Source organism: Carettochelys insculpta, chromosome 1 (assembly GCF_033958435.1).
Source record: "Carettochelys insculpta isolate YL-2023 chromosome 1, ASM3395843v1, whole genome shotgun sequence".
NCBI lineage: Eukaryota > Metazoa > Chordata > Testudines > Carettochelyidae > Carettochelys > Carettochelys insculpta.
In genome coordinates, this window is record NC_134137.1 from 325,064,823 (window position 1) to 325,088,735 (window position 23,913).

A 23,913-nucleotide genomic window follows, 5' to 3' on the forward strand; every position below is an offset into this window, starting at 1 on the left:
CTTGAATATTCTTTATTTAAGCTATGGCTATTTATTGGTAATGGAAACACTGTTCAGTCACTTTAGAAGAAGTTACTCACTTTGTGCAGTAATATTGGTTCTTTGAGATTAGTTCCCCCACAGGTGCTCCACTCTAGGGCTGTGTCTACACTACATTCCACGTCTGGAAGCAGAATGCAAATTAGGGCAATCAAAAATGCAAATGAAGGGCTGATTTACAAATCCTGTGACTCATTTGCATAATCACATGAGATTGCATTTTTGGGAGAGACTTTTCCGAAAGCAAAAACAGCCATGTAGACAGGGTTCCTTTGGAAAAAAAAAACATTTTCAATAGACCCCTTCTTCCTATTTTTGTTTCAGGAAGAAAGGTTCTTTCGAATTTTTTTTTCCAGAACAACCTTTTCTACACGGCTGTTTTTGCTTTTGGAAAAGCCTCTTCCTCAAATGTGATCTTGCATGATTATTCAAATGAGGCATAAGATTTGTAAAGTAGCACTTAATTTGCATTTTTGATCTCCTTCATTTGATCCCACTTCCCAAAGTGGAATGTAGTGTAGATGCAGTCTAGGTGTGCTTGTGTCCCTGAATTGCTGGTTGGAGAGCTTTGGTAATGATGTCACCACTCATGCTCAGCCATGAGGCTAACTAGCACATTTGGGCTAACTTACTTCAATGTTGAATAGTAACAGAGAGGAAGCCGTGCTAGTCTATACACTATCAAAACAAAAAGCAGTCAAGTAGCATTTTAAAGATTAGCAAAATAGTTTATTAGGCGAGCTTTCGTGGGACAGACCCACTTCTTCAGACCATGGTCTGGCTATGGTCTGAAGAAGTGGGTCTGTCCCATGAAAGCTCACCTAATAAACTATTTTGCTAGTCTTTAAAGTGCTACTTGACTGCTTTTTACTTCAATGTGCTCTCTATTACACAGTCATTGACAACAGCTCTGAGATAGAGGGGTGAGGGGTGGCAGACCAAGCAGCACCCATACGGATACACATTTTTGCTTCTACATATGTTTTTAATCCATCACTATACACATAAATGTGTCATGTTTTGTAAACAAACACCTTGATTTTCAGTTTTTATCTGTTTATCCCTCTGCATTTCACACAGTGGTGGGTAACCTGCAGGCCGCATGTGGCCCCCTGGGGCTCCACCTGAGGCCCACCGACACACTGTCTGCCTCGCTCCCCGATGTAAATTTCATGCACTAGGCACTGAAGCCCTGCACTTCCTACTCCACTCCTCTCCCTCCCTCCCAGCGCTGTCAGAGCACCACTGATTCATGCGCCATCCTCAGCTCCATCCCACCCTCCCAGATCTGGAATGCTGCAAATCTTTTGTCTGCAGCTGTTCAATCTCTGGGAGGGTGGAGGAGATGCAGGGCTGGAGTGCGAACTGGGCAATTTGTGGTGCTCTGAACATGCTGGGGAGGAGTGGGACAAGGATGATGGAGGGCCAGTCATGCGGACCACTCACTTCTTCTGACGACGTGGGTCTTTTGCCCACAAATGCTTATGCTTCAAAATATCTGTTAGTCTATAAGATGCCACAGGATGTCTTGCTGTTTCTGAAGATACAGACTAACTCAGCTATCCCTCTGATACTTGTCACTCTTCTTGGTTGCCCATTGGTGATCTAACACCTTCACCATTACGGCAGATAGAATTCTGCTATGAGTACTTCCTATGGCTTTGATGTTCTTTCTGAAATATTGCTCAGCATTTCTAGATTTGTATTCAAAGAACATGTTGACTGAAACAGCAACTCACAATCCTTCCGCAATGCACTCCAGCAAAAGTGCATTTCCCCGCAGTTCCACTTTATTACTTGTGCTCCCCACCGGAGTTAAAAGAGTTGGTCTTCTCTCCATCAATGGCGTGGCTGATTAGAAAAATTGGAATAATGAAAAAAAATCAAAACGAGATATTTCAAACATATTTCCCAACCCAGCTAAAGCCAATCGGTTTTTCACACCTATGAATGCTGACAGTAAATTTGTTTATAATCAGGTATAATGATAGCGTATATATTAATATGGGCTCAGTTTCATGCATACAGCCATTCCAGAAGTTAGCACAGGATTTTTTCTGTGTATTGTTCATTTAATTCAAAAATCCTTTTGAAGACATTCCACATCACAAAGGGCTAGGGTTTGGATGTGAGAAATGCTGTAATTTTGGGCACAGACACTAAAAATGGCCAACTTGTTTTATATGATACTTGCTTAGGTTCTGACTCTGAAAACTGCTGGGTTCATAAGGACTCTTACAATTTTGCAGAGCTCCATACATTTTCTTGGGGAGCTACAAGGGGCAGGGATCTATCTACATGGATCGAATTGCAGGTATTCCCTTCAGCAACTACTATTTTCTGTATTTTCACAAGTACTCCAATAAGACACAGAAAAAAATTGAACTCATGTAAACCTGTTGTACTCGAAAACGTAATGAAAGTGACATGAAACATTTCAGTTTAAAATATGCCTTGCTCAGCATCTCCCAGTCCACAAACAGCTTTTCTCATAAACCTCAGCTATGTCTTGTCCCTTTAAAACATAATTTTTATTTGAATATTTTTGCAAACCTGAACTGTATGATCAACTGCTTTCTCCCGAATAATAAAAATTAAATATCATGGTCAATATATAGTCATAAATCTAAGGCCAAATTTATATACAGATTACTATGTCTGCCTCCAAACTTTTGGAACTTCTTGATTTAATTCAAAGTCTATTGGGGTACTTCTTAACACCACTGTAAATTTTTAATTACCCAGAAATCAGATCAGACCGTTTTCTCAAAATGAGCATACTCAACTGTTCTACCAAAATAGTTTAAAACACAATAGTGCATAGGTCGTGTCTACACTAGCCCCAAACTTTGAAATGGCCACGCAAATGGCCATTTCGAAGTTTAATAATGAAGTGCTGAAATGCATATTCAGCGCTTCATTAGCATGCAGGCAGCCGCGGTGCTTTGAAATTGATGCGGCTCGCCGCCGCGCATCTCCTTTTCGAAAGGACCCCGCCTACTTCGAAGTCCCCTTATTCCCATCTGCTCATGGGAATAAGGGGACTTTGAAGAAGGTGGGGTCCTTTCGAAAAGGAGACGCACGGTGGTGAGCCGCATCAATTTCAAAGCACCGCGGCTGCCTGCATGCTAATGAAGCGCTGAATATGCATTTCAGCACTTCATTATTAAACTTCGAAATGGCCATTTGCGTGGCCATTTCAAAGTTTGGGGCTAGTGTAGACGTAGCCATAGAGTGCTTTGCATCATTACACTAGTCTGCTATGGTGTTTTCAAGGCGGACATCAATATAAAGATAAATATGGTTTGTTTATCTGGACATAGGATTTATTACTAGATTAAGTCATAAAGAACGAGTTAAAAGAACTTTAAGAGATACCTAGAGCACCTCAAATGCTCATATACGAAATGTGCTTCTTCAAATGAAAACATAAAAAAGGCCACACTACAATTTCATGCCCATTTCATGCCCATTTCATGCACTGCAAAAACTTAGTCAAGGCTCTGGAAAATCCTAAAAAATTGACTTTTGCAGCCTTGTGACAACTGAATGGATTTTTAATAACTGTACTAGGTGCATCACTTTATTTGCAGGTCATTATTACACCATTACAGAAATCCTAACCTTATGGCTTCTTCTCTAAAGCTGCGTCTACACTAGCCTGTTCTGCGCGGTGCATCTACACACTCCGCGTGCTCTTTCGAGGATGAAATCAATGTTAGGTGCTGCAGGACTCGAAACTGATCTTCCAAACAGAAAAAAGGAAGAGGCTGCTCTTTCAACATCTTTATTTGAAAAGGGATATGTGTAGATGCTCCATGTCCCACTTTTTCGAAACAGCAGGGTCTGCCATGGGGGTGAATAGCTGTTAGGCAAAGACGTGCTGCCCAGGCCCTGCAGGGCTCTATGGTCTTTGCGTGCAGCAGCTCTTAAAGCCGCCCGGACCAGGAAACCCCATTGCAGGAAGCTGAGAGAGTACAGGCAGCAGCTGTTATACGTACTCCCCCTGCATGCCTCATTGCAACCCTGAGCAGCCCCCTGCTCGCAATGGCCACAGACCAGCCACACGAGGAGCCCCAGGGCCCCCCCTCCAAGTGCACACAGGGATCCCAAGGGTTCATCCAGGGAAAGGAGGGGAAGCACATCCCTCCTGGACAGAGCACAAGCTCCAGGACTTGCTGGGGCTCTGGCAGGAGGAGGAGGTGCTCCAGCTGATGGGGAGCAAGTGGCAGAATGCAGCTGCCTTCACCTGGCTGGCCAAGGGCCTGGCTACCCGGGGTCACCCTGCTCACACTCCTGACCAAGTCAGGAGTAAGGTGAAGGAGCTATGGCAGGGTTACACCTGGGCTCAGGACTTGGCCACCTGACTCGGAGAGCCTTGCCCTGTCTGTGGCCCCGGACGGCCCCACAGAACTGAGGGACTGTGACTGGCCAGAGCCACCACCAGTGTCAGGCCAGGCCTGGTTGCGGCAGAGCCAGAGGAAGCCCCTGGAGGACCCCCACCTTGCTGCCTCCATTTGGCACCAGGTGGACCTGGCTGAGCGCTGGCTCTGTTTTGAGGAGGGGGAGGCCGCCTGGCGCCGGGCAGCTTGGCAGAGCTCTTGACTGCCTTCAGGGATGTGGCAGCTACCTATGTGGGATGTGGGAGCTCCCGGCCCAGCTGCCCCCTCCTGCTGCCCCTATGCTGCCCCTCCTACCGTGGCCCCACCCACCAGTCCCCCAGAAGAGGACTTCACTGGCCCGGACTGCCGGCCCAAGGCAGATCCCTGGCCCTACCTCCCCGTTAGTCCCTGCCCCCTCCCAGCCCTGCCAGGGACCCTGGACGAGAGGTGGGCATGGGATCTGGGGCCAGCGCAGGTCATGCCCCTCCAACCCTGCCCCAGAGTGATGGCCCACTGAGTGGGCCAACTAGGTCCCTCTCCCCCTCTAAATAGTTAGTCCCTCCCACTGTGAATAGTTAGCCCCACCTCCTGTAAATAGTTGGACATTTCGTTATGTTTAGCCAGAAGTTTAACCCACACAGTTTCTGTGCTTAACAATACGCCCATTTATTTTTCAAAACTCCTCGCAAGGGGTGGAGCGGGCAGTGTGCTGGAGGCACACTGGGGGTGGCCAGGGCGGTGCTCACTGGGGCCCCGATCAAAGTACCGGTGCAGGGCCTCCCAGACGCAGATCCTGTTCTGGTGGGCCTGGCAGCTAGGGTTGGCAGCTGGCTGGGTATAGCCTGTGCTGGCCTTGGGAGCCCACCTCCGTACAAAGGCCTCCCCATTACTCTCCAAAATATTGTGGAGCATGCAGCAGGTGTCCATGATCTGGGGGCCACTGACAACGCCCACATCCAGGCAGACCAGGAGACAGCACTACCGCCCCTTCAAGCGGCTGAAGGTGCACTCAACCACGAGGTGGGCGTGGTTGAGTTTGCTGTTTAAGTGCTCCTGGTTAGGGGTGGGGTGGCCCATATAGGGCCTCATGAGCCAGGGCTGGAGCAGGTATGCTGCACTGGCCACCAGGCAGAGGGGCACAGTGGAGTTCCGGAAGACCCACGCGTCCTGGGTGCAGCTGGGGCAGCCCACATATATGTCCTGGAACGGCCCCTGGCTGTCCGCCATGGTCTGCAGGAGCACCATTGAAAGAGCACTCTAGTGTAGACGTAGATTAAGACTACAGCCACACGGCAATGTTATTTTGAGATATCTGTTATTTCGAAATAACTTTGAAAGCATCTACACTACGCGCACAATTTTTCAAATAAATTCACAATAGTGGACATGTTATTTCAAATTTCATAAAACTCATTGCAGAAAGAATAATGCCTATTTATAAATAGCTATTTCAAAAGAGGTGCCATTAAGACACAGAATAGCGCTATTTCGAAATAAGCCATAATTGTGTCCAATGGCACTACTTTCAAATAGGCACTATGTGACCAGACATAGCAGGGTGCTATTTCAAAATGCATTCTTGCATGTAGCTGTGTTATTTTGAAATAAGCTATTTCAGAAAAAATATATTGGAATGGCTTATTTTGAAATAATGCTGATGTGTAGATGTAGCGTAACAGAACTTAATTTTTACGTAAAATTAAAAGTTGACATGTTCCTGCTATAGCTGAGTTTTCAGTAATTGAGAATTAGTGTCTATAGAAGTTTAGTTATGGAAAAGGTCTCAAGATAAATACAAGAAAATAACAATACTTTATTTTACCTATTTTCCACCTATCACATAGAATGTTAAACTCTGGGAGCAGTTCCTCAGCTGATGTAAAGTCAGCTGAGCAAAGCAGATTTATACCAGCTGAGGATCTGGCCCAAAATGTAGAAAAATAGCCCATCCATTACAGATGGTATTAAAGTTAATTAAAAAAACAAAAAACAAAAAACATGTTTTCTCATGAAGTTACTTTTACACATGCATTTAAAAGTCTTAGACTTTAATTCAATGTACTTTTACATTTATGAAACAGATTAAAATGAATAGTATATTAAGTAAATTATTAAATATCAAGAGCATCTGTTAAAATATTTAAAGCTACTATTAATGCTTATGACAGAGTATATGTTATTGACTAGTCCCAGTGATAATTAAGGTTTCCACATATCAATTATATTAGAGGAAAAACATAAATGAAGCACTAAAGAATAAGCTATTGAAAATTTCCAGCATCTGCCAATACGTCTGGATTCATTTTCAGTAAAATTGACTTTTTTGTTGAGTGCGATATTTTTTGCATTAAAATTGTTTTAGTGTTTTTAAAGGTTCACACTGTGCAGTCACTTTGTAAAGTGTATATTATCACCAGAACTAATGGATTTATTTATTAAAAATTGGAAAGAGTGGGGGGCAAAGGTAAGTAGCCATGGAGGTGAAGTTAGTTAACTAAATTCTACTATGAAAGAGGGAATATTAGTGGGGATCACCATAACTCACCACTATAAAAATCAGTGTCACTCAAATTAGCAGATATAGTTTCATTCAATGAATCCACTGAAATAAACAGAATATCATGAAGAATGCATATAAGTGGGGTAAATCAGAGTCCTGGGTATCAAACATGAATCGCTTTAGCCAAGTTTGATTTAACAGTATAAGCAGAGGGCAATGTGTTATTGCAGATGTCTGCTGATTAATCCATTTGAATAGTCATGAATAGTTATAAACTGGTGTATGCACATAGGATTGCCAATTCAAAACCAGTACTTATCACACTGGAATTTTTAAATTAGTAAAACAAAATATAATTGAAAAATATAGGTGATCCGAGTGAGACATTACTGAAAAGGAAAAATTCTATAGTAAACATAAAAATTCAAAGCTGAACCTGAAAAGCAAAACAGCATGTATTATGCAAGACAGCTCATGTTTTTGCAAGGTATTTATAAAGATAACTGTAAATTAATATTTAAAAGTTGTATGGAATTATTTCTTATTTACGATTATGAAGATTATAATTTCTACTCTCATATACAACTGCTTAATTGCAGGGCTGTAAGCGAACAACTTAGATAAATACAACATAATGCATAATTTAAAAAAGTACTACTTACTTGAAAAAACCTTCACAGATATAGGTTGCTTCTGTTGTATAGTCTGAGTGTGATTAAATCTCGCATAACAAATGTAGTCCTCTCGGGTGTCCCCTGGTTTTACATTGGAAAAATAAAGGTCTCCATTTAAACCTTGAGAAACTCTTTCATTTTGAGGCAGCCTTTGGAAAGCTAAATAAAAATAAGGACACATTTATTTTACATAAAGAAATACTTTTGCCATCTGTGATCCCACATTAGACTCTATATAAGAGGGGTAGCCAAGTTAGTCTGTATCTTCAAAAACAACAAGAAGTCCTGTAGCACCTTATAGACTAACAGATATTTCGGAGCATAAGCTTTCCTGGGCAAAGACCCACTTCATCTGATGCATGAGTGGGGCAGTTCCAGCCTTTTATAATGCCTCATCCCTTTTTAAGTGCTCTCAACTGGTTCCTTATTTCCCCTCAAAAAATGCATCAGTAAATATCAAATGCAAGACACTGACAGGTAGTCCCAATCTCCTATGCATGCACTGCTCTTGAGCAGCCTCTCTGCCAGCGTTCTGTGGAACTGTGCAGTCTTGCTCAAGGAAAGACTGGATTTTATTCTCACTGAGCAATTACACTGTCTGCTGTAAGTTTCCCTAAGTAATTCCCAATTACTTAGAACAGTAATAAAAATTATCAAGACATGTGCTCTTTATTCAGACTTCATATAAACTTACAATTGTCCATCCAAAATATTATAGGTGGTGGTAAGCCAACTGGAGGGCTGCAGTGAAGTACTAGAGGATCACCTTCTCGGACATATTTTGGTTCTATTTTTTCTTTAGTCCACAAGGGGGATCCTGTAGAAAATAATTTTTACATTCACATAAATTTTGGTCCGATAAATTTCTAGAAAGAATGAAAGAAGCATATGCGCAACATAACTTAAAAGGAAATATCCTGACATTCGTTAGACACAGATAATAACTTCTGCTTCTGAGTAGTTATGTTGCCTTTGAGGAAAAAAAGAAAGTTTTATTATATTGTTGTTTATATATTTTAGAGACTCATTACTTTAATCTAAATAATGAAACAGAAAAGGATTCTTTTGGGCAATCACTAACATTTGACAAGTTTGATTCTGGATAATATCGAAAAGCAATGCATACAATTAGAAAAAAAGAAGTGAGTTTGAAAATGGCATTTCATGTGGAGAGATTTAACAAAGACTATGGTTGGGAAAAAGAGCAGCTCAGAAATACATCTGAGCTCAAAAGCAGTGATGGTTGAAACAAATAAAATAACTCAATAAATCTGAAGATTTGGGGACAGGAGTGTGTTTGGCTCAACCTACTCCATGTCGAGACTTGGTCTGAAAAAAAGTAATTGCTTTGCAAGAACAGATTTTTTTTTTAAAGTACTCCTCATCAAAGAACTATGTTAAAGATTTACGCTTATTTTTTTTTTCTAATTGTAAAGGTTTATGCACTGCCCCATTGTAAACATGACAAATGAGTCAGACATATTGAAAACCAGGAAAACATTGGGTCTTTAATTTACTAGGGAACTTCGGAGAAAATTGGCAGCTTTTCATGCAGTACAGCACTAAACCAAAATATCAGAAACTGTACAATTACCTTCTAACAAGATCGCTTTGATGATTAAAAAGATATCTTTTTTTAAGAAAGGAAGAAAGAAAATAATTAAACCAGAAATATCACAGCCAAACAAGTACGTATAAATGTTTCAGGTTTGATGAATGTTAGTGTTATACTTACTGGATGGACGTACAACAATGTTATTGGAAATTGCTGCTCCATGTTCATTCCTTGCTGTACACTGATATACCCCCTCATATGCTTCTGCCTTTCCACCACTCATAATGTTGATTACCAGGGTTCCTGAATTTGGTTTCACTGTTACTCGTGCATCTTTATCTATATCAAAGTGAGTTCCATTACGTGTCCACGAGAAACTAGAATGACAAAGAAAAGCATAGGAAATGGATTACTAAAAATTTGGAAAAAACAAGATAAATAACTTTAGAAAAATCTCTCCTAAACAGCATACAGATTTTTGTCTACAGCATAAAAACATGGCTTAAGAAGAGAATCTTCGAACTGTTTAACTGGAAAATGAGTAATAAACACATGCTTTGAGACAAAAGGTTGGCTATAGTTGTTAAAAGGTGGCATTTTAAGGTAATTAATTTTATTATATGTTAGTTATGCTATTAAAATTACAAATTACAAATTACTTTAATAATTTTGCACATAAGGATTGATAAAATTGTACACATAGATTGATAAGCTAATCACAGAGAAAAGGCTTTCACTTTACAGTAAAAATGATACAGTGATGTCTGCTCGAATTGATATTGTTAAAGCTGAAGCAGCATTTCCATTATAAAACCCATTATTCAAAGGATTTAAAACTGGCCTGTAAGAATTTGCTCTGGGCTGAAATGTGTCATACAAGGTCTTGGCAGGAGATAATGTTTGCTAATCAGTTTGTCCATTTTTTAATTATTAGAGTGAATAAAAAGGAAATATTGTGGGTTTGCTTGCTTTTCACTATTCTTATGCAAACAGCTATGATTCTATAAATTAAATATTGCATTCTGCTAAGCCATAATGAATCCATTATGTTCCCTACGGTGTTATTCAAAACAGCTGATACTTTGATTAGAATGAAGATTTCTTTTTTGGGAAAAAACACATCCATAATATGCCAATCCTATTGCTCTAAAAATGCATACATAATATATACTCTCTTCCTTCCAAAATATATGGATACAATTCTAGGATCATAACTATGGGGCCTCATGTCATCATGTCTTGAGGTGCTGAGCTCATATAACCCCAGCATAGTCAGTGGATGATGTTGATACCCATTACCTCTCAGGATCAGGTCCTTAAACATACACAAGCAGTCATGTCATACATTGCACATTTACATTTGAGTACTAGTGAGATTGTTACATATAAATCTAAATATATGCAGTACAAGTGAAATTCAACCAACTCGGGAGGGTTCACACAGCTTAAATTGTGGTATGTCCTCCTATGGCTGGATGGTGAAGTGCAGTTTCTATAATTTATGAGCACTAGAAATGGAAGGAAGACAGGGCTCAATTTTATCGTCAGACAGATAGGTGTGGAAGGGGCAATGTAGGAGTCTGAATTTGGGACACGAAGATCTAAAAGTATTGAAGAAGTAGCCAAGTTAGTCTGTATCTTCAAAAACAAGAAGAAGTCCTGTGGCACCTTATAGACTAACAGATATTTTGGAGCATAAGCTTAAGTCAGACGAAGCGGGTCTTTGCCCACTAAAGCTTATGCTACAAAATATCTGTTTATCTATAAGGTGCCACAGGACTTCTTCTTGTTTTTCAAGATCTAAAAGTGTCTTTGCAGTGTTTCTGAGACTTTCTGAGACCACAGAACACTGAACAATAACATCTTTTATGCAGAACACCTACGAAAATTGCTTGAAAATAAATCCGTTGTCAGACCAAATAAAGCCAAACAGCAACATACACAAAAAAGCCAAAATGAAGTAATTTAAATCAAAGCAATGAAGATGTAACATTGTATCTGGGTTTAATAACAGAATATAAATACCATTAGTGTATGATATCAAAAAAGTGTCAAGACACTTGTGGCACACCTGCAAGTTGTTCACGGAATACTAGTGTTCCACGGAACATAGTTTAAGAAGCACTGACATAGAGGAAACGGCAGATTCAAAACCTTCAATCTGTGGTTCAGTCAATAGCAGGTGACGAAGAGGCACATTGTATGAACATGAGTTATACCCTCTCCCTAGCTAACAAAGGTCACAGCAAACTACAGAAATACGTAGCCATGTTAATTCCTGCTTGTGACTGCTGGGAACTAATCTGGAAGCACTTGAGCTAAAAGATAAACCTCCTCACTAAATGGATCAACTCAATAAGCTCAATTAAAAAAAAAGGTCACAAGGTGCCTATGAAAATAGGCATAACTAATCTCAGAGGCCCCAGGGTGCTTTTGAAATCAGGGTTTCCTTTTGAAGGAACTCCATCTATACTGTTAGTTTGCAATTTGAAAGCAGCATATTGGATGCTCTGGGTGGCTGCTATTATGCAAATGAGGTACCAAATATTCATATCAACACCTCATTTGTATTTTGACCTGCTTTATTAACATGCCCATTCCAAAAGGGAGTGACATGTGTAGACGAAGCCAGATTGTTCCCACTCCCTGCCTTTGGAAAATGAACTGGAAAATTGAAGTACTTCATAAACTACAATACAAATTCACCATATTGCTCAACAGAGAGTTATAAAGGTCATTACCTCTGTTAAAATAGAAAACCTGGTACAGCATTAACATTGAAGGCTCTAGTGTAACCCATGCACCTAACAGGAAGATTTCTCTTTAAGACTATGTCTACGCTAGCCAAAAACTTCAAAATGGCCATGCAAATGGCCATTTTGAAGTTTACTAATGAAGTGCTGAAATACATATTCAGCGCTTCATTAGCATGCGGGCGGCCGAGGCACTTCGAAATTGATGCGGCTCGTCCAGATGGGGCTCCTTTTCGAAAAGACCCCAGCTACTTCAAGGTCCCCTTATTCCTATGAGCAGAAAGGAATAAAGAGACTTCGAAGTAGCCGGGATCCTTTCAAAAAGCAGCCCCGTCTAGACGAGCTGCGTGGCGGCAAGCTGCGTCAATTTCGAAGTGCCACGGCCACCCGCATGCTAATGAGGCACTGAATATGTATTCCAGTGCTTCATTAGTAAACTTCGAAATGGCCATTTCTAAGTTTTTGGCTAGTGTAGACACGGCCTAAGAGACCTTGGCGGGGAGTAGGAGTGAGTAGTGTCTGGGTCACTGATGCAAGGCAGACTTAGGACTCTGCACCCAGAAGGTTCTGGAACTGGGTTTGGTAGCTGTAGGTTCTGCTCCAACAGGCTCTGTGTCCATTGATGGGCTCAGACTCCATGGCTATGTTTACACCAGCATCCCTCTTTCGAAATCAGGATGCTAATGAAAAACTTTGGGAAATGCTAATGAGGTTCTGCAATGATATGCAGTGCCTCATTAGCATAATGGCAGCTGCAGCACTTTGAAAGTGCAGCTTTTGATTGTGTGCGGCTCATCGACATGGGTCTTTTCGAAAGGACCCCACATATTTTGAAATCTCCTTATTCCTATTTGGTTATAGGAACAAGGGGATATCAAAATGTGGGGGGTTCTTTCAAAAAGGACCCTGTATAGACGAGCTGCACGCGATTGAAAGCGGCATTTTCGAAGTGCTGCGGCCACCACGATGCTAATGAGGTGCTGCATATTCATTGCAGTGCATCATTAGCATATTCCAAAGTGTCTCATTAGCATCTGCCTTTTGAAAGGGGGGTGCTAGTGTAGACACAGCCTATGTGGGAAAGAGGACAGGGCATGTAAGGACATGTGTCCTATGTGAGCTGGGAGAAGCTGAGCTCAGGAGTAGAAGGCAGGCTGGCATCCTCACTCTGAAGCACTCTGCAGCTGTTAGTGATGGTGTTAACCCTCTACAAGGGAACATGGGCATTGTTAATGCAGCAATGGGAAAGAGTCATTTCTAGTTTATGATGTTCAGTTTTTGTGTTTTCCTGTAACAAGGTTTCCTTTAAATCTGTATACTTGAGACTAACTAAATCTGTTAGCTGGCTGTCTAGCAGTGATCTATATCAGAGGAAATTCTGCATGGATTCCAACTAAGGATTCCTACAAGCAAGTGGAGGGAAGGTGGTTCTAACCCAGCAATTTGTGAAGATTTGGTGATCAAAGATACAAATAGGCTGTGTCTACATGTGCCCCAAACTTCGAAATGGCCATGCAAATGGCCATTTCGAAGTTTACTAATGAAGCGCTGAAATGCATATTCAGCGCTTCATTAGCATGCGGGCGGCAGCCGTGCTTCGAAATTGACGCTCCTTGCCGCCGCGCAGCACATACAGACGGGGCTCCTTTTCGAAAGGACGCCGCCTACTTCGAAGTCCCCTTATTCCCATGAGCTCATGGGAATAAGGGGACTTAGAAATTGGCAGCATCTTTTCGAAAAGGAGCCCCGTCTGGACGCGCCGCGCGGCGGCAAGGAGCGTCAATTTCGAAGCGCGGCTGCCGCCCGCATGCTAATGAAGCGCTGAATATGCATTTCAGCGCTTCATTAGTAAACTTCGAAATGGCCATTTGCATGGCCATTTCGAAGTTTGGGGCACGTGTAGACACAGCCATAGAGACTCACTGGGAGAGTGACGCGATCAGGGTCAATCTTCCGGGGCTTGATTTTGCGCACCTAATGGGGACGAGCAAAATTGAACTATTGGAGCTTGACAGTCAACCCTGGTACTCCTCATTATCGTGAGGAGTAAGGGATGTTGGTGGTAGAAACTCTTTGAAGATGGTCAGGTAAAAGTCAATTATAGATTAGTTGATTCCAGCTATGCAATTGCCGTCTCTGAAATTACATATGTAGGATGGACTTGTAGATCCAACTTAGGTGAACTAAACCTAAGCTTTCAGGGCCTCTTAGGTTTTTCTTACTGTGTTTTGCGTGGACTGATCTATTCAAGTTTTATTTTTGTTTTCCCTTTTGTTCATGTTTATTGTAGCTATGAAGATAATGTCTGTGGGTTTCTAAAATAGCTTTGTTGTAAAAATCAGATTATTATTTGTTTCTCCATCATATGATTTTATAAAGTTATTTGATTAAATTCATTTCTTTAGTTCTTTTTAGGACTTGAATGCGAGGAGGCTGACCCTGTGCAATCCTTGCTGAAAATCCAAGTTATTTTTCCATGGGAATTGCAGTTTGTTCTTTTTAAAGCACTGGAGAAGGGCAATAAAGTGCCCACCCAAAGTTACACTAGCACACCTCTATAACAGACAGGTGAAATTAAAAACATCTGACATTTAAAACATTAAGAGCAAAGGTGGGAAAATCTCTTTGCTCTCATTTCTGGTGGCCCCAGCTGTTAGAAGGGTCAATTTGCATGAAGAGTCCTGCTGACCCATGGGTTGGCGTATGTTCAATGAGCTCTGTGGCAGTGAAGCATTCTTAGCAAACTTTGAATAGGGCACTCTAAATGGAACATGCTCAATACACCAAATGTTTGGGGAATTTTACTTCCAACCTCTATCAAATTTCCAGAAATGACAGTTTTCAGAGGTTTATAAATTGAACAAATCAAGGTGGATTTTCAAAGGACACCAATGACATGAAAGGACACCCTTTCTTTCATCTTCTAGTTACATCCTGGATTGTTTTCAAAGACCCCTCTCAAAAAACTGGAGGGAATTAGAGCTTCTCAACAAAATTTGTCATTTGTTTGTTTTTACACTGGTGAAGCAACATATTTTTGCCTAATTTCATTCTAGAAAACAGATGAATTCTCTCTGCTGAAACTTTCCAAACAAATCAGGCTAACACAGATATGCAGAATAGAAAATTTCAGCCACAACTATTAAAAATTGGTGAAGTGATAAGCAACTAAAAACAGGGTTTGACAGTGGATTTATTGGGAAACCTTAGCTATATGCCTCGTCATCACTTCTGCCTCAAATATATATGTGTCACATGAAAGCTATAAACTAAGCTGATACAATTCCATTGCTCATTGCATTTTGTTTAATTATTTCAAAATTTTGTTAACAAAATTTTACAATTTAGAAAGCCTAGACTACATCAATCAAGCAAATAATATTGCATGCTATGCATGAATTTAAGACCTCCTCTTTCACCTTGTGCTCAGAAACCAGCTGCATTTTAGGAACCCCACCTTGATATGCTATGGTAGAAAGTGATCAAACGTATGCTATGGTATGCCTTGTAGTGCTTCCCAGGTACAGCTATCTACCTCTCCTACTGTAACAATAACCTTTGTTGATTTTCCTACTGAAAACTTTAAGAGGACATTTCAAAATTTAATTATATACATTTTTAGAATGTTTCATAATACTGTTGTTCAGTGTCCTCAGTAATCTGTGGGAAGGGCTTACGTACTGCAGTTATTATTATGATTATAAATATAGTAAACTCTTTTCTATCCACTGTTTGATCAGCCAGAACTCTCAGATAACCAGTGTAATCCTGTCAAATGCAGCTTCCTTTTTTTTTTCCTGATTCCTAGGGTGCAGTGAGAGCACACACACACACCCCCAGCATCTGCACGGCAATGCCCCTCCAAAAGTGGGTCCTCAAGGGGTGCAGATGTGCCTGCTGACCCACAAGCAGCTCCTTGAACGTGCGGCTGTGTCTGCCACCCTGCAAGCGGCTCCTTGCGTCATGTGGTGATATCCACAGCAGTGTCCGCCACCTGGCAAGCGGCTCCTGCTGTCCCCACCAAAAAGTTAATGGGGCAGCAGCTGAGCAGGAGCTGGCACTCAGGGTGGGAAAAGCAGCTCTCCACTAACTGGAATATTTGAATGTCCAGCAACCTCCCAGTCTCGGGGTTGCTGGACAGCAAAGAGTTTACTGTACAAAAAGGATAGTAAACATAACACTTTACACTGATTTGCTGTCAGTTTAGATTTACACTGTATGTTATTCTAGAAAATTATTTCATTTCCTCTTAGTTTTCATATTTGTTATTTCAGATTTTCCACAGGATTTCTGTTAATAGCATAAACAACAAAACTAGTACTTACGTAGGAGGTGGCTTTCCTTTTGCTTCACATTGTATTACAATATTCTCTCGCGGGTCAACAATGTAGTCTTTTGGAGATTGCTGAGTTATTGTTGGAGGCTGTGATACTTTATTGCAGAACATAATTAAGAAACATTAAGAAACAATGATATTTTCAAGGTATCAACACACCAGTTTTCTAGGCAGAAAAAGCAAAATTAGCAACAAAAGACCACTATTAAAGTATCCTTTGCATTCAAAAGTCAACGTGCTCTGGTGCTGCAAAGCAGGTTAATTATATTCACTTCAATGAATCTGGGCTGATTTACTATCAGTAAAGACCTTTCCCAAAAGGTTTCAATGGACGTACCATGTTTTATACACTACACATTTCATTCAGTATTTGTGAAGTCAAAGGACACCTGAATCCTTAATGCCAACAAATATTTCAAAACAAACAAATAAGAGGACTATTTTGCACATAAAAAGACCTCTCTTCATTTTATACAAACCAATCAAAAGTTACACACGTTGATTTCCGTTTATCAACACTGGATGTGTTTCAAGCACTCCAAAGGGGAGTCCAATTTGCATTAAATTTCAGTGGTATCATGACTAATTCATATTTGAGGCATAATTTAATGACAACCACATTTCAGGAGCAAAAGAATTTTTGCATAAATGTGTACCTCAAGGTTTGACTATAGCTTAAGTATTTGGAAAACATAAGTATATCCACTGAGAATGGAATGAGATAGATACTGAGAGTGTTGGGAATATGATGACTGTGTAACAGAAATAGCATTTGGAAAAATTCTTTCTATTGCCCTTGTACTGAAGAAACTAAAATGGGTTTTACATTTTTTAAACTTTTCCTTAAAATAATAAAAAATAGCCATTGTACTGGATTGCCCAAGGATGAACAAGAGATGCCCAGGTCAGTGAAGTGCTCAAGAATGATTGGCATGGCTTGAAACTCATTCCCCTGATGAAGGAGTTGGCGTCGATCTATGTAAAGTAATATGCAAACATTTACCAGGGCTACACCTCTCTTTGCACAGAATGAAATACAACACTTCACTACAAAAGAAGAAGCTGCAGACACTGCAAATCAATGTCTTATTGCATGGTTCATTCTCAATCCGTTTCACACTACAGTGGCAGAAACGGAGCCATTATAACAGCTCAGACAGAGTTCTATTCCTGACTATGTTCAGGGAGATTCCTTGGGCTATGACTTTCCTCAGACACTGAATCTGCTTTTGTTCTGGTGTACATATAAGCATGTACACCCCAGTATACAATTAACCACTGAATGATCTGAACTGATCTGTAAGGGTATCATCCTGAAACCCTTAGATAGAAAAAAAACCACTGACAAAAGTATTCACCATCAATTTCCTTTCACACTACTTGGGTGTGTAAGGGTTGTAGCATTAGATGTTCTAAATGCTGCTAGGGCTCATAAAAAACCAAACCAAACCAAAAAGAACCAACCAACCAACCAACCAAACAAAAAAATACTACGCATGATTTTCCAGCTGGAAGTTGGCTAATTCCTCAAATTTAGAAAAAGTCTTGGTAAAAAGGGTCCTACCCTATCTCTGGGAGTTGAGAGTGCTCAGCATCTCACACAAGGTGCTCAAGTGCTTGCCCTTAGCTACGTACCACACTAAGAGGAAGAATTTGGGCAATCTTTTTAGGAAATTTTGCAATTTTTATAGACTAATTGCAGGTGCTCATTTCCTTATCTGACTTGTTAATATCTTGGAAAAGTGACAGATAAATTATTTCATGAGTGGCCTAACAATTCCAGGAGGTACTCCCAGTGGGCTGCAGTGGGAGTTCCATGTGCCCAACTCCTGGAAGAAAAAGGTACCAGATTTTTTTCAGTGTGTATGAAAACTGTAAGCTCCCTGAATCCTGCATTTAGTTAGACTTCAGACAGTACTGAGCTGACAAAACAAATCCAAAGCAAGAGCAAATGAATGAAAACGCATAAGCAACAGGCAAGTGCTACAGCAATCTTGATTAGCATCTTTGTCTAAATGCTGTTAATTTTTCCTCTTCGTAAATTAGTGCTGTCCAATCAGCTTTATACTAACACAAGATTTCAGGCTTGTACCATTCCCAATAACTTGGTGTGTTTGGATATCAGATAGGCCCATTAAAACAAAAATTCAGCTGTGAGATTGAGTCTTATATTAAGGGTATTTCCTATCCTGAAAATTACCAATATGTACATAATGAGGTGTGGAAACAGGTAGAAGCCTGTAAGGCACTGCACAAAGGGAGAGGTGGACCAGTCAGGTGTATATGTTCAAATACCATGGTGAAATGTCCTCAAAACAATGGATCAGGTCCAGCAGGGTTATCATTTCCTTTCTCCTCTTAACTGCAGACAGGAAAGCGGTTACAAGATTCTCGTCTCAGGATGATGACTCTTTACAACAGCAGTTAGAAGCTAATTCTTTTCCCCTCTATGGAATAGTTTCAGGCCCAGAACACCCATTCTAAAATGGCAAAAGTGCTGTCTGAAAGGGGGTACAAGTTCATCACTATTTGTAATACAGTATACTTGTAGGACCTGATGCACATAAGACCTCAATCCAGGATCAAGATCTGCAAACACTGAAACTTATGTGTAGTCCCATTGTACTTAAACTCACTGGATTCAAGATGAGCACAACAGCCATGCCAGTGCACCCTGAAGGAAGACTGGACCTAGTTAATTCACTTTATGCATTGTTTAAAAATAAATAAATACCTCTTCTTCTTTAAAAAAAATGTTGGCCATATTGTTCCTGCCTTACACATACACATTTCAATTAAATCAGTTTCACCAATAATGTTTACTCCTGAAAGCATTAATAACAAATTGCTTAACAAACAATTAGCAAGACTCTTAATGTTCAAGTAAAAAATCAAACAATGTTCAAGTGTCTTATTTTATGAAAATTCCTTCAAGCTCACATGTATACAATAGTGTTCCTTACTGCATGCACAAAACATTTAGCCACAGCAAACACAACTGTGAACAAGTACACAATTCACATTATTTGGACTTTACACTCAATGCTCAACAAAATAAGCATTAATTATAAGCAGCACACAAAATTTTGCACTTTTTCTATTTTTTGTGGATATAAACTTACATTCCTTGAGAAGTATTGCTTTTTTCCCCCATCAGAATCAGCGGGTGAATTGGCAAACAAAGATTAAAGAGAATCATTTGTTAGTAAGAAGAAACTTAGTATCCAAGTGGGAAGGTAAGTATCTCTGATAAATACATGGTCATCTAGAAAAAGAATCTTTACCAAGAGTTACCACACAGTAGCTGAAATACTAAAAATGTCTCCCATTGTGCAAGGAAATACTATAGTATCTCAGATTTTACTGTATAGGAAACTGCTCTGAAATGCTCACTTTTTAACAGCAACCATGGTATGAGTGACATTGACCTAAAATGGACATAGAATATTGATTCAGAAGTATTGAGGACATAGGAAATCAGAATTAATAGAGTGCAATGGACCTCACACTGCAGCCAAAATCAATCTGCCCATATGATCATTTGGAAGGAAATGCTTAAGGTAAAAATAACTCTGACAAAGACAGAAGCATCTAACTCTATTCCATAGGTATGCAATTACTTTCAGTCTGGAAAATAACTGAAAAGTACAATTCATCTTCGCTGTCACATGCTATACGATATGTTTTCATCCTTACACCAGTTACTTTGCATATGGTCCCATCATCCATATTATTTCAGAGAATAAAAAGACTAAAACTACCTTTTGTTAGCTACACTGTTGATCCTCCTTTGGTCACACTAAGATGAATAAGAATCTTCTGATTTTAGCTGTTATTTATATGAAAATAATAATTTACCGACAGACATTTGTTCCAATTCTTTGCTTTCTTTGTTGATGGATACTTGTCTGTATCAGCTGAAAAATCTCTGCCTCTATATTATGTACTCAGACAGAATTATAGAGGTCAGAGCATAAGGGCATACTTTTTTCTACTGTTATCAGCTGGCATGATACAGGTAAAAAGTCTGCCTATTCAGGGAATCTTAAACTAATCTACAGAGTTACTTTTCCTGTCTTATATATGCCCAAATAACAATGGAGGGCACATTAAAATCATTCAAATAAACTATACATATTTCAAATCTCTTAATATGTGTGACTTACTTTACATTTTACTGTGTAAAATTAAAGAACTAGGGAAACAAATTTAACATAGGAACTTCTATCTTGTGTTAAAAAAAATCACAGTACAGTGGGTTAGAAAAGCAGTGCCGCAAGGGCATTTACGAGTCCAGTATCATTTAGATAAACTGATATTGTAGCAGAAATGAAGGTCATTTATTTGAAATATCTGGAAAATATCTAGGTAAAAAACACAAGTGCTTGCAATTTAGGTTTATTGCTATTAAAGAAAAAGAAGCATTTACAGTAGTAGATACAGAGACAACCTGATTCTTTTTACAAGCTTGTTCAGGTTTTGCAAATCCAGAATGGGGCTGAGACCACCTTTGGATTTAGGAAATAACAGGAATAAAATCCCTGACCCCTGAACTCCTGAGTAACCTCCTCTACTGAGTCCAAAGATAGGAGTGACTGAATCTTCTACAACAGAAGATTCTCATAAGAAGGGTCCCTGAAGAGGGATGGGGCAGTGGGGAGGCTGGATAAAAAGGCTGGATAAACTGAAGACAGGTGGGAATCTGACACTCAGAAAAAGTCTCAGAAAACTGAGACTGGAGGAGGAACCACAGAGCACATTCTGGCTTCCTGTGAAAGGTCCTGCCATAGGCTGTGGAATGATTCCAGGGCCGTGTCTACACTAGCCCCAAACTACAAAATGGTCATGCAAATGGCCATTTCGAAGTTTACTAACGAAGCACTGAAATACATATTCAGCGCCTCATTAGCACGAGGGTGTCCACAGCACTTCAAAATTGACGCAGCTCGCCGCCGCACAGCTCGTCCCAACGGGGCTTCTCTTCGAAAGGACCCCACCTACTTCGAAGTCCCCTTATTCCTATGAGCAGATGGGAATAAGGGGACTTCGAAGTAGGCGGGGTCCTTTGGAAAAGGAGCCCCATCAGGACGAGCTGCGCAGCAGTGAGCCACGTCAATTTCGCAGTGCCGCGGCCGCCCGCATGCTAATGAAGCACTGAATATGTATTTCAGCACTTCATTAGTAAACTTCGAAATGGCCATTTGCATGGCCATTTCGAAGTTTTTGGCTAGTGTAGACATAGCCCAGAGGTGGAGTTTGAGAGTCAGGGCTGTTTCCCAGAGCAGAGATTTAACAGTAGCTCAGAAGGAACTTGGATCTGTGCCTGGAGGAAAGGCTGAAGAGGAGCAGAAGCAGGGTAGAAGAACCCTTTGATTGACTTCTGTTACACCAGAAAGGGACAAAACTTTATGAGTGTCTGAAATAGAGGGTTGAGCCACAAGAATCCCCAGGACAGACAGAAAATCGTGGTGAGAGGGAAGCTGAGGCAGACAGTGACCACAGTGCCACACGTGGCTAGCAAGGGGCACTACAAAGCAAACATGCCTGAAAATAGATAGAAGTAAGGCTGCCCAGTACACATGGAATCTGAGGAATTAGCTGCAAACTTCTAGAAAGACTCTATTGAACATATGTGCAAAATGAGGTTTTTCAAAGGCTTATATCTTGGCCAAATATAGGAGGATTTTCACAGAGATGACAAAACGTACATCCCTAACACAAAAACCACACTCTTCCAAATTTCAGGCACCTACTACACTGCATGGGGATATAAGACCTTCCTGAAGAAAAAGTATTTTTTTCCACATGGAAGAAACAATGTATTTTCTCTAGCCTTATGTCTGAAAGTGAATGAAGTGTTTTGGCTGAAATTTAAAAAGAAAAATCCAACCTAATGTAGACACCATGCATTGAACATAGAATGGAAAATTTCATTTGAAATGGTCAAATGTGGCAGAGTTACAAACTACTGAAGACACAGTATCACAAAGGGAATTTTTGGGCTACCTTAGCAATAAATACCAGCCCTGCCTATAATAGACATTTTCAGAAATTTGTGATAATGACAGAAATTTTCCATCAGCTATTCCCAGGCTAATTATACAGGCCATTTTATTTGTACCATTCCACTGAAACATTATACATTGAATGCAACCCTTCCTGAGTACATGTTTTGATATATAGCTGCTCCTTCATTAGCTAATACATCCTAAAGGTTTGATTTTAGATGCTGTCATTATCTTCCATTATAACATGCTTATTTCACAAGCTAATACTTACGATCAAGAGGTACTTCCAATGCAGTAATCACGTGGCTCAGCAAGAATATCAAGGAAGCTCTGCTTGCAGATGTGCTCTTCTTTGTCATCATTATTTTGGGATGGCTTAGTTAACACTTGGTAAGACAAAAAAGTCCAACTTTCTTTTGTTCTTACCAAATGAGATGTCAGAATAGTTATGGAAATGTAAATCAGACACCTAGAAGAAAAGAGTAAGAGACCAATGATACAACACTACAGAGATGTTCCACCTACAGAGAATTAGTTCATCTATTATACTTAGAACCAAAAGCAGTGCCCAGTCTTTTGGCCTTAAAGAAAGTTAAGCCACTCATCAAAACAAATGTAAAAGATCCAAAGAAGACTGATATATGAACCTGATATATCACATGATATATGAACCTGATGTTTGTCCATCATTACTGGTGGCTGCTAGCAAAGAACACTGGCGGTCCCACTGATAACTGAAAGCCTCTATGACTCCTTCAAGGAAGATAAATTCTCAGCAGTGCACCTAGTTTTAAAGAAGTCTAAACGAAGTGAACACAGTCTCACGTATCAATGCCCTCATTTCCAAACCCTCTTTTTTTATGATAGGATGGTGGCAATGAAGGTCCTGTGGAAATAGCAGGCACAAAGTCACTCACTTCTTCTGAAAAACCTCAGAGATTCATCTTCATTTGTGAGCCACCAACAATCTGGCATAAAACTATTAAGTACTTGGGCCAGGGTTGGGACTCTAACTGAGAAATTACTTTTTTGAGGTCAGACAAAATAGAAACCTCACAGTATTCAGGTTTAAGGAAGGCCTATTTTACCAATAACATCTCTCAAAAAACAGATTGTGATAGCCAACACAATATCACCAAACCCCCAACAAACCTGTGGTAACAGTTAGTCCAGCCTGTAACAGTTTGGAATACTTTTTGGGTTTGGAACAGGGCACTTAACAATGGACTTGATTTTCAAGAGATTTGGATAAATTTGGCACAAACAACCCTTTCTGCACCCAGACAAAGGACTTTGGGTGCCCCCATCTTACACTTGTACCGTTTAGTTGTGAAACCAGCATTTTGAGTCTCTTCAGAACAATTTCCATGTGTTATTTAAGCAGAACTATGATATAAGGTGTAACTACAAAGCTGGCATGTACTGTTCATACTTTCCAATAAACATTGGCATTCCTCATGGTTTCGTTCCATAAGAAGCAACTACATATCAAAGCTCTAAAACTGAGGCAACTGTCAAAATGCCTTCCCAGGAAAATACCTAATGAAGTTTCTTTATAATGATTCATAAACAAAACAAAACATTACATTTAAAAAAATCTGTAAGTATAAAGGACATAAGAAATGTTGATTTCTAATAATAATAATTTTTTCTGTGACAACCCTTT

General features: G+C 40.1%; 1 protein-coding gene across 3 annotated transcripts in view; it reads right to left on the reverse strand.

The window, feature by feature from the left end:
* The window catches only part of NRCAM (neuronal cell adhesion molecule), a 312,466-nt gene that overhangs the window by 96,617 nt on the left and 191,936 nt on the right, over positions 1–23,913 (reverse strand). For 2 of the 3 annotated variants that reach the window (XM_075014586.1, XM_075014593.1), the window contains exons 3-8: positions 22,519–22,716; positions 16,229–16,334; positions 9,331–9,527; positions 8,290–8,412; positions 7,584–7,754; positions 1,779–1,890 (exon numbers count right to left, since the gene is read on the reverse strand). In XM_075014586.1, the coding sequence (XP_074870687.1) occupies positions 1,779–1,890; positions 7,584–7,754; positions 8,290–8,412; positions 9,331–9,527; positions 16,229–16,334; positions 22,519–22,609 (800 nt within the window). In that variant the 5' untranslated portion in view covers positions 22,610–22,716. Of the gene's footprint in view, positions 1–1,778; positions 1,891–6,966; positions 7,024–7,583; positions 7,755–8,289; positions 8,413–9,330; positions 9,528–16,228; positions 16,335–22,518; positions 22,717–23,913 lie in introns of all 3 variants that reach the window. The other variant, XM_075014600.1, reaches the window with a different exon arrangement.